At 45.8% G+C, this 10,125-nt stretch overlaps 5 protein-coding genes across 5 annotated transcripts; 1 reads left to right on the top strand and 4 right to left on the bottom strand.

Annotated features, from left to right (window-relative positions):
• Positions 1–347: 347 nt before the first annotated feature.
• Positions 348–839, bottom strand: PPTG_22128 (hypothetical protein). Its single transcript, XM_008902022.1, has one exon. The coding sequence runs from the start codon at positions 737–739 to the stop codon at positions 455–457; it is 285 nt and encodes a 94-aa protein (XP_008900270.1). The 5' UTR covers positions 740–839; the 3' UTR covers positions 348–454.
• A 514-nt stretch (positions 840–1,353) lies between these two features.
• On the bottom strand, positions 1,354–3,085 carry PPTG_07512 (serine/threonine protein kinase). Its single transcript, XM_008901787.1, has one exon. It carries the CDS (start codon positions 3,004–3,006, stop codon positions 1,570–1,572), a length of 1,437 nt encoding a protein of 478 aa, XP_008900035.1. The 5' UTR covers positions 3,007–3,085; the 3' UTR covers positions 1,354–1,569.
• Positions 3,086–4,060: 975 nt separating this feature from the next.
• PPTG_07511 (hypothetical protein) lies at positions 4,061–4,810 on the bottom strand (the record flags this gene model as incomplete). Its single annotated transcript, XM_008901786.1, has 3 exons — positions 4,061–4,335; positions 4,415–4,604; positions 4,724–4,810. 3 exons carry the CDS (start codon positions 4,808–4,810, stop codon positions 4,061–4,063), a joined length of 552 nt encoding a protein of 183 aa, XP_008900034.1.
• Positions 4,811–5,122: 312 nt separating this feature from the next.
• On the bottom strand, positions 5,123–6,011 carry PPTG_07510 (hypothetical protein; the record flags this gene model as incomplete). The annotated part of the gene is made up of 2 exons (XM_008901785.1): positions 5,123–5,771; positions 5,926–6,011. 2 exons carry the CDS (start codon positions 6,009–6,011, stop codon positions 5,123–5,125), a joined length of 735 nt encoding a protein of 244 aa, XP_008900033.1.
• Positions 6,012–9,346: 3,335 nt separating this feature from the next.
• On the top strand, positions 9,347–9,472 carry PPTG_22127 (hypothetical protein; the record flags this gene model as incomplete). The annotated part of the gene is made up of 1 exon (XM_008902021.1): positions 9,347–9,472. One exon carries the CDS (start codon positions 9,347–9,349, stop codon positions 9,470–9,472), a length of 126 nt encoding a protein of 41 aa, XP_008900269.1.
• Positions 9,473–10,125: the final 653 nt, after the last annotated feature.

Genomic DNA, 10,125 nt, shown 5'->3' with positions numbered 1-10,125 from the left:
TGAACCCGCATAAGGTGAATAGCTGTAGCGAGAGGATAGTCTTTATCAAACAAGTGGTCTATTGTACAGCTAGTAGGATCACTCTTGGCAATACTATGCGTAGGAAGAGATTGACGATAGGAATCCAGAGCATCTATCCCTGCTGTCGTTCTCCAAACTTTTGTCCACCGCGGTCTGCTGCCTCGGTCCTGCTCGTCAACACTATCAGAATCCGATAGCCTTAGACCTTGGACGTCGCTGTAGCTCTCGTCTTCGCTGCTAGCCATGATGAATGTGCAACTGAAAGCTGAAGAGACAATGATATTTATTCATAATTTCAACGTGCAAACGTGCCTGACCTATTTTGAAAGGTGGTTTCCTTTTATTTTTAGAGGTGTTTCCTATTTATGCAGTGGGTACCCCAACCCACATAATTGGTGCAGCTACACTTTTTTTTGGTTATAACAAACACTAATCAATTGTGGTCAACCCCCCCCCCCCCACTCAACACAAATTGGTCCGTTTTGGAGAAAGTGGTCACGAAGGCTGCGAGAAGCTCCACCGCTTCGTGGAAGGCTGTCGATGCCTGTTGGGGCAGTTGTCCTTGGGTTGAGGCGTTAATAACGGCGGAGCCTGTGCGAGTGGCCAGCGAGTACACGGTCTTGAGCATGAGCTGGTCATCTCGGACGCACACACGCGAGGTTAAGACCTGGCGGTCTTCATTTACCGCTCGCAGGAGCGAGGAGGGAGCAGGAGCCATCAAGTGTGTTGTCGATCAAGGTCGTAAATTAGCTAGTGGGGGCCACAGGCCGCTGAACGCGTACGCGTACCGTAACTTACAAGGATTCAGCGGAAGTGGCTGATTTCTGGGTTTAAGCCATTACGTTCAATACCTCGCGATCAAAAGGATGCTGCATCCTATCCCAACTTGAGATTCTCAAGGTTCTCACTGCTCATACGTGTATGTGCTTCGAATTAATTGTTTAGAGTTTAGAGTCTAAACTGGAGATGATAGCGTGTGGAACAAAGCGTATTAATAACAGGCAATTGACATTTCTAGCGATGCATCTCTGGCAGAGTTTGTGTCTGACCCATATAACCAATTCTAAGCTGTGCTTGTATGAGCAATGCCATCAATGGCGGGCTAGCCGTGCATTACTAGTCTAGTGTGATGTTTCGCCTTTGCAGAAATGGCAGTTTGGAAGCGTATTCGTCTAGGCGCGCTGTTATGGACAGTTAATTGTCTGGGTGGGTGTTCTAGCCAGCTTAATTCTCCGTGGTTTGCAAGAAGCGAAAGCATAACGAATTAACAGGTTTGGCTGAAACTTTTGCCGCCTATTTGAATTGTTAAAACCGTTTTTTCCCAATGACTACGGTTGTTTTAACTAATTATTTTTTGCAGTAGAAGCCAATTCGTGTTTATCAGTTAATTATTTTTTCCTTATGTGGGGTTCATTAACAGTGAAGTTCTAGGAGCGAGTCTTTAACGCGGCCCAGTATTATTCACAAATGGGAGACACTCATGCTTCCCTGCATCCCATTCCAACTTACTGCAGCTCAATTCGGCTGCTACTGCCGTCTTCCCAATGTTCACTTCTTATCCATTGCCTCTTGCCAGGCCAGTTCCTCTATCATCTCAATAGCCTGAGCCACCGTAGGTCGCTCCATCGGATCGTGAGCAACAAAGCGCTTAACAACGTTCCACTCATCATCACGGAAACCTTCCGGTCGAGGATAACACTCCAGCTCTTCTAATTGGCTCTTCACCGAGTCGTCGCAGTCAACTCCGTAGGGAATGTCCCCTATACGTGCTTCGATAATACACAACCCAAACGCGTACACATCTCCAGCCTTCGACGGGTCTACACCGTTCCCGAGATTGTACTCCGGTCCCTTCCAGCGATCAACACCACCCACATCAGCTCCTCTACTCAGCTCAAAATGACAAATTTTGGGTATACCATCCTCAGCTACCAAAATATGCGAGCACTTGAGACTGCCATGAGTTTTTCCACGTTGGTGAATGTGGTTTAATCCATGTGCAACCTGAAGAAACATTCGCCACAGGTTTCTCTGGTTGTTTTCCCTTTCGCTGGCAAAATAGTGGATAAAATTGCCATGTGCAGCGGCATCTTCCCATACAACACAAGGTTGTGACAGCAGCATGGATTCTCCTAGTATCTTGGCCACATTGGGGTGTTCAAACCCGTGCCAAATCTCCGTAGCATTCCAGAAAAGCTGCCTCGCATAGCGATTATCAGCCGAGAGATACTGTGCGATAAGTCTCGTACCTTGGTCGTATACACTTCGCTTGACTTCACAGCTTGTATCTTTAATTTCGGTATGAGTATCTCCCAGTTCCATATCCACTGGGGGAATGAAGAAACGCGAGATCTTAGGCACGTGCACATTCGAGCATCTCAATATTTTCGTGATCGTTTTTCGCATTAATTCGGCTTGTTGTTGTGGGAGCTCTTCGGTGTGATATTCAAGCTCAAACTTGATAATTCCCAAAATTTCAGCAATTTGCGGGTTAGCAAGTCGAACGACTATGGGTCTCGGGTCGTCCACCCGAACTCTGAACAGCGCGTACATCCGGTTGCATTGCTGTGTCCATTCTCGCCTCCAGTTGGTCATTTCGGTGTGTTTCTGTAGTTTTAAGAAACCAAATAACTGGTCGATGTCCCTGTGTATTTCCTGTAGCTTTTCGAGCGTCGACCTCTTTGTAGCGAACCGAACCAATACGTTGAGCCTTCGATGCTTACTCACTGCCACTTGGAATCTTGCGACCAGTCGTCGATGTAGCACCAGCACGGCCACACTTGAGAATAGATTGTCTCTTCCACAGCCATGCAGTATCTGGTGTATGAGTCGCAGTCGCTCGTAGACGCTTGTAAACAGTTCGTGGAACTCGTTCCCTGTATCTTGGCATAGGATCCATAGGACGTCTGTGTCATCTTTAGAGAGCGCGGACGTTGAATCTTGTGGAGCTAGGAAGGATGACACCAGCGCCGCGATGTGGAACATTGTCTAAATGTAGATGCCAGACTACCAGCTCCCCAGTATGGGGCAACTGTATGGCGCGCGTCTCGCAGTCTGTCGACTAATTTTCGACTGCGCTAAGGTAGTCTCGATCATCAAGTGAACCCAATGGTTCGGTGACGTATTTGTAAAATGGTGACTAATGTGACGGTAGTAATTTTGGGGACGGGTTCAATTGGATACCCGTACCGGCGTTATATACTGAAAACTGCTGCGAATTCCGTGAACTCGACTGTTTAGTGGCCAAAGAATGCTCAATGGCTCATGTAACATGGAACTTGTAGCATAACGAATTTACTTTGTTGCTGGCAGAGCTCGTGAGTGTTGGTAGAGCAGTCACAGCATTGCCACGTCATTTCCAGCAACATGAAGCTTAGTCACAAGTTAGACGCGTCAATCCAGCGCATTTCGTTAGCGTTTTGCCACTATTGTGAGTTCGACTCAAAATTTCCATGGGCGGTTCTTTGAATGAACCTCCCCCAAATCGCCCAGCTTTTACAATTCCGTGTACTGACCCGTTTAAGTACGAAATACGATCATGACGTGTGGCAAGAAAAAACTTCTACTAATGACTTGGATTTGTATGTGGATAATTGTCCCCCCCCGCTCCTCCAACAGACAATATCTAGTTGAAAAAGACGCATACCATGTATTAGCTGTTTCCAGACAAACTGTAACGGGGTACAATACCCCAAGTGTACCCAAGTTACATGAAGAGTGCCCAGTCACTCTTGAGATACCTGGTACATGGTACCAGGGGCTCTAGGAGCCAATCATTGCATATCTACCTAGATTCAGTATAGGTAACTTATAGTTTGTATTAGATACCAAGCTAAGTCTACCTATAAATACATTCAGTCTTAATCGTACCCTCAAGTGAGTACTTCGTCCCCTTCAGACCAGGGACACGTGAACGGTCGTTCACTTAGAGTTTGTATACTCTAGAGGAAATAAACTTCCTCTGCACAAGGTGCTGTGTGACCCCGTCACACAAACGGACATCAAAGTTACTGTAAGAAAAAAAAATCAAGGTGGCTGTTTAGGTCTTGATGTCGCGGAGACGACGCGCTGGGTGCATTTGATGTCGGCCAGGACGCAGGCAGGCGCATCCACAAAGACGACGAAGACTCCGTTGTTGGCGTCTCACCTGACTAGTCGGTTGCTGGCGTCTGAGACAAAGAAGACTCCGACTGCGTCTTTGGTGCTTCCGTTCCACTGAATGAGGATTCGGTGGAGTTCGTCCCCATAAACAAATTACACTCGATTGGATTTGCTTAGTCGGCCCCCCACTTCCAGAAAGAGGCACACAATTGACTGTACAACACACAACGGGTATCAGATGCTTAGCGTAAAACATACAACAACAAACAAATTACACACACAGCACACGTACTGTACGCCTGCCACTGCGCATTTCGGAAACCAAGCCAGTAGATGCTGAAGATGCAGTTGCCATTGCACGACGAATAGTCCACTGGCATCACGGACATTTCTCCAGAGTCGTTGGGTCCACCAGGATAGTCGGACTCGCAGTCATCGCTGTGGAGAACCATCTTGTCGTCGATGTACAGCTCACAAGGGCCCTACAAACGAGTCATTAGCATTTTGTTAAAAAAAAACAAACGAGGCTTCCTAATTACCGTACCGTGTGCGTGAAGCCTCATTTCGCTTTTCCGTCCGCAGGAACCGGTTGGGGACCCACATCCGTCGTCGTAAAGCCACACTTCTTGTCAGGTCCGACCATCTCTAGCAGGACATCCTTTACACTCATGCCCTTCTCCTTGGCCATGGTCTTGAACTTTCCAACTTGGTCGCCGCCAGAACCAACGTCCCAGAAGTTGTCGATCTATACAACCCAGTTGACAGTGGACTCGCCTTTCTTGAAAGTCGGTTTGGGCTGGTCAAGGTGGCCATGAGCGTGTGCACGCGAGGCAAAGGCGAGAAGTGTAGCAACAGAAGCGAGGGCAGCACCACCGAACACCGTAGAATAGAGTGACGATGGAGCTGCAAGTTCGCAAATGACGATAAAGAAAGTCAGAGCGAAGTGGGCCAAGCTCTTCAGGAACAAGAGAGAGAGAGGCAGACTTATCTATTTGGTCACTTATCGACGACTAGATGTCTGTTTGATCCTAAGCCTGGTTAGCAACGCCGGTTCCAGGGTCTGGTCCGGTGGTTGTACGGGGCTTGTCTCCTTTGGAGACTTCTCTGTGGGTATCTTCTCCAGCTGGCGTTGGCATAACAGGAGTCTTGTCCCGATTTCTATCGTTTCTGGTGTTCTTCGTTCTTGTTTGGCTATGGCTCGTAGTTGCTGCTGGCTCCTCGTCCAGAATTCAAGCACGCTCCTATCTACTGTGATCTCTTCCTGCTGGAAGACGACCCGGTTCCGCTGTATCCAGAGGCTGGTCATGCATATACTACACATAATCCGCCACATTCGCTTCCACTCCTTCACATACTGGGTTTCTTCATCCGGATGATCTCGGCCTAGTTGGGCCTTGATGAATCGCGACAGTGCTGGTGCTTTCCTGCTTGCGCAGGCTTCCTGGAATCTCTCCGTCGTCTGAAGGCTCCATTGCTCTCCGGTCCAATGGCTGATCAGCTTTTGCCAGCTTGCTTGAGCACAGGGGCAGTCCCACATGATGTGCTCAAGTGTTTCCTTATGTCCTTGGCAGCATTGCAGTTTGCGGCAGCTATTGTCGTGCTGCCGGCCGTCGTAATAGAGGTTGAGCTGCCGTAGCGCCACCCGGAAGCTGACCCAAAATTTGATACGCCGTGAGCTCGTTGGTATGGGCCCAGAGTTGCTTGGGTGATTGAGTCATGGCTGCTGATTGCCAGGTGCTCGTCTGTACCGCTTGTTGCAGATGATTTACTGTAGCATCCAGCTTGATGCCGTCGCCGCGGTACCTTTTGAAGGCTTGTTTCTTGATCGCAGCTAGTACATGCCGGTTCGCCGTCGAGTCCGGTACCGTCCATGGGAAGCCGTGAAGCATCGGATGCGCTTGAAAGACGATTGCGCCTGTGTAATCGTGCTGCTGTCTCTTCAGGAACATGAAGATGAAGTCATCTGCTTTCGAAAATGCACTCTGCAAACGACAGGCTTTGGCAAATCTTCATTTTGTGCGAGTGAATAGAATGGAGATGTGGAGTTACCTCGTCTAAGGAGTGGTTGTGGTTTAACGTTCACTAGTAAGTACTTCTCCGTTTCATTTATTTATGCCGTAAGCGAGATTCCAGATCTGAAAGCAGCACGGGAAAGCTCCAGAGGCGTGGCTCTAGCTTAGTGATTTTAAAAGGCATCAACGTTTATTGCTAGGACGACATTCCGGCGTTACTATGATCATTTTTTTTTATTTATAAGGATGGTTTGCATTTTCCTCCGTAATTCAGATTCTTTGTCATTGGAGAGTAAAAACATATGAGCATGTTCACCGTGATCTGCTGCATTTAGGAAATTTGTGAAAAGAGCTGTGAAGGTGTGTCTTGACGCGTTTCTGATTGGAACAACTGTAGTAGAATGGTACGTACATGTACTAATAAATGCAAACTGCGACGGTGCTGCCACAAAACAAGGTTCCCTCTTGGTTTGGTAAATGCGTAGCTCGATGTTCTTCGTATAATTCCTGTTGTCAAGATATGGTAATGAAATGTTCATCTTACAGCTCGACTAGTTTTGATCAAAAGCCTGCTTTCTACGTGTGGATGTAGTAGTCAATAGCTCTTATACCAGAATCGCTACCTGTGCTTCCTGCTTGGGTGATACGGTTGTGGTTTCGGCAATGCTGGTAGCCTTCACGCAATTACTTCTAATACAACATTACTCGGACCTGGGCACTTTAATGAGATCCTCTAATAGATCTAGATAAAATCGCTGGGTGCTGTGACGAGTTCAATGCCTCAGAATTGTGTTAAGCGCAACGCAAATACACTGGAAACTCGTTGGTGTGGTACGCTTCCAGATATGCACCATGTGGTATTATAAGTTTGGTTTATGCGGGAAAAATGACGCATAAACATTATCGTTTGCTTGTTATTTTGACTTACTTCGACGTAGTGTCCAGCACAATACTGAGACGAGGAATAAGAGAGGTCGAGCTGCTGAAACGATAGAAGGCGTCCCCTGATCGCGAACATTGCTAGCCTATCAGCTTCCTCAAGCTGGTAAATTTCCCTTGATACACAATTCGCGCTACATAGAGCATTTCCACCAGTTGTGACAAAAGTCGAAGAAACTTAAAGAGACAACGCAGTCGATAAGGGTGACAGAAAATTTTTTTGGGTGCTTTTTCGACTATTTCATAGTCAAAATTAACCAATGGATGATCCCCGACAATTCAGCTAGGTGAGGGCCCTTACAAAACTCAAGATAGCTGAATACAAGGGCACTCACTGGTCGAGATTTTGTCTAGATTTAGTCGAACCGTGCGATCTCATACGCCGGACTTAAGTTCGCATTTTAGCTTTAGTCCAAAGTGGTGGAAATGCTCTTAGTGATGCTCATGCATTCCCGCTCAGTAACGGCAAATCGAAATCTAGATGTGATGCTTTGGCCTACGAGGACAGCGAGCCTTTCTAGTGACAATTGCGAGCACATGAGCTATAGTCGACTTTGGAGTGAGTTTTCCGTACTAAATAAATGCCAGTATTAGTAAAAAAAAAAAAAAGGCCGCTTTTGAATATATCTCATCAAGCTCTTTAATTCAGTGTACTTGAGTATAAATTGGAATGATACAAGTGCGGACAGTTCAATTCTGGGCTACGATTCATACACCGTAATCATTATAGTAAGGTCCATCCACAGCAACTGCAAGGGTTTCGCATCACAACCTTTTGAGAATTCATCATACATCGTACCGTTGGTTTCATTCGATCAAATAATCAGGATTGTTGCTGGACCTGAATACCCATTTTTGCAAGCATACCAGCCTGGGTCATCCAGGGACATATAATGTATCGTCAACCTGGTGCTTGAAGCTGGCACCTATTGACAAACAAAGCTACAGCAAATCAGGTTAAATGTACGCACCAGTATACCAATGTCACGACGGTACCAAAATGGGGTCGCAGAAGGCTTACTTAACAGTACCCACTGGTATACAAAGTCGTGCCTTCGCCCCGACGCGATATGTCGCGATTGACATAAGGTATACCTCAATGATGGCACCTGTATAAATAAATACACTATGCTAATTCGTTGAGGTCGAAGATTATGGATTATCATAGAAAAAATCTAATCACTGTGGGGCAGACTCGCAAACCTCGCCACCAGCTGTCATTTTTGCTGGTAAATGAAAATTAAACGCGGCCCTTAACCGATCAAGACTGAATTTAAGGTATCAAATGCATCACCAGAATATCCTCTAGTTCTTACTGTTTGAGAGATGAAAAAAAAAAAAAAATAGCTGAAACTGTCCGTTTTCCAGACCTGCAAAGTTTTTTATGTTGCGCTAGCCCTTGGGGGCCGGTGAAATGATCGACCTGTAGGCGGTCCTCACCTGGTTTTCCCTCTTACTGTAAGTTTTTCTAGTGCAAAACAAAATATGTGGTGAACGAGACACTTTTGTTCTCATTCCAAAACTTGAACGGTTGAATGGTAGTATGATTTTTCTTCTAACGCATTTTGCTCTAGATTGAGTAGTGTATTCAGCTGTTCAATTACAGTTATGAGCGCTCCAGATAGCTAAATAGCTCACTGCGCCCACCCGGATTGATTCTCAAGCCAAAATTCATTAAACACATGATACACTACATAAGATACTAAACAGCTTCTTTTTAGCATAAATACACAGAATTCCTCAATGTGTAAAGCGTTCTGTACAGTTTAGTTACCTAACAGTTGACTATTTTAAACCTTTCTGAACATTTTTTTTAACAATTTTGTTTAAGTGTATGATAAATCGATATTGAAAGAGTTAACCCACACGCAGAAGCCCTTTAATGTAGCTGCTGCGTGCATTGACAGTACTTACAGTACATTGTACATTGGTTACACGTATTGAATAATAAAGACCTTTGCACTCTTTTGGATGCAGGCTCCAGTTCAAGGTGGTGAACAGTAAAAGCTCCAACAAACCGACAAACTTTTGTCGCAAATGGGACCAAGATGTGCAACGATTGAATAATGTGATTCCTGGGACGACTTCACAATGTACATTGTGCTACCTAGCTGGCGCCAGCATGATGGGTTAATAATATTTGGGCGTGTACGATGTAGCTCACCCCGGTGCCGCTACCTAAGCACCTGGTTCGCGCGTCGAAATTAGGTCTGGCTGGGTAGTAGCAAGCCCAGCGTGCTGCAGGAGCTCATATTTCCATCGTGAATTTTGTCATGAGCTCGATACGCACAAGGGCGGACAATGAGCGAGCCGAACCGCAAGTGCCGATGAAGCATAACATGATCGAGTTTCGACAAATGGAGGCTGCTGCTAGTGTTAAAGATATCGAGTGCGCATAAGACAGAAATTCATAGTACTGTATTACTGTTACTGTAGTAATGCATAACTTCAAGAGGAGATTAGAGCTATTTAAGTACTTCATGGCGACGACTTGCCTCGCTACTGCCAGTTATTACTAAAATCGCTATTAATCGCTGACTGGGGTGTGGTGTATCGCTTAACCTTTACTGCATCTACTGTATGCGCAACCCTATCCATCTAGAAAGGTAGAACGGAGAGCATGCACTGCATTTCACTCGCTCATTCGCAAGTACATACGAACAAGCCTCTGAAGGCTGTTATTAGCCTATCACGGGGACGTTAAAAGCAAGGCGACCGAAAACAATGATACTATTTAAAATTAATCCTACGTATTAATTAAAGTGAAAGGCTAACTGTTAGCAAACAAGATCATATATTTTTATCCAAAAATTATCATAACGCAACACTGACTTACAGTACGAACAACAACGCTTACGCTGTTTACCTACGTGTCTCTGCAATGCAGAGAAACGTACTTCCTCCGTCCGAAAATATAAGGCAGTCCCTGTAATTCTGTTGTGCGGAAATATAAGAATTAAGTGCGTGTATCCATTACTTATTTCAACTGAACCGAACTTAAGAACAACTTTGCTCTGTTGTACACCTCCTCAGTACAAGCTAGCGACGGCAG

Source organism: Phytophthora parasitica (assembly GCF_000247585.1).
Source record: "Phytophthora parasitica INRA-310 unplaced genomic scaffold supercont2.12, whole genome shotgun sequence".
Taxonomy (NCBI): domain Eukaryota; phylum Oomycota; class Peronosporomycetes; order Peronosporales; family Peronosporaceae; genus Phytophthora; species Phytophthora nicotianae.
Note: the sequence above shows the minus strand (reverse complement) of the source record. Positions and strands in the feature narration are given on the sequence as shown.

Bases quoted from the DNA above. Each gene is read 5' to 3' on its own strand.
- PPTG_07512 (XM_008901787.1), bottom strand. From the start codon at position 3,006: ATGTTCCACATCGCGGCGCTGGTGTCATCCTTCCTAGCTCCACAAGAT.
- PPTG_22128 (XM_008902022.1), bottom strand. From the start codon at position 739: ATGGCTCCTGCTCCCTCCTCGCTCCTGCGAGCGGTAAATGAAGACCGC.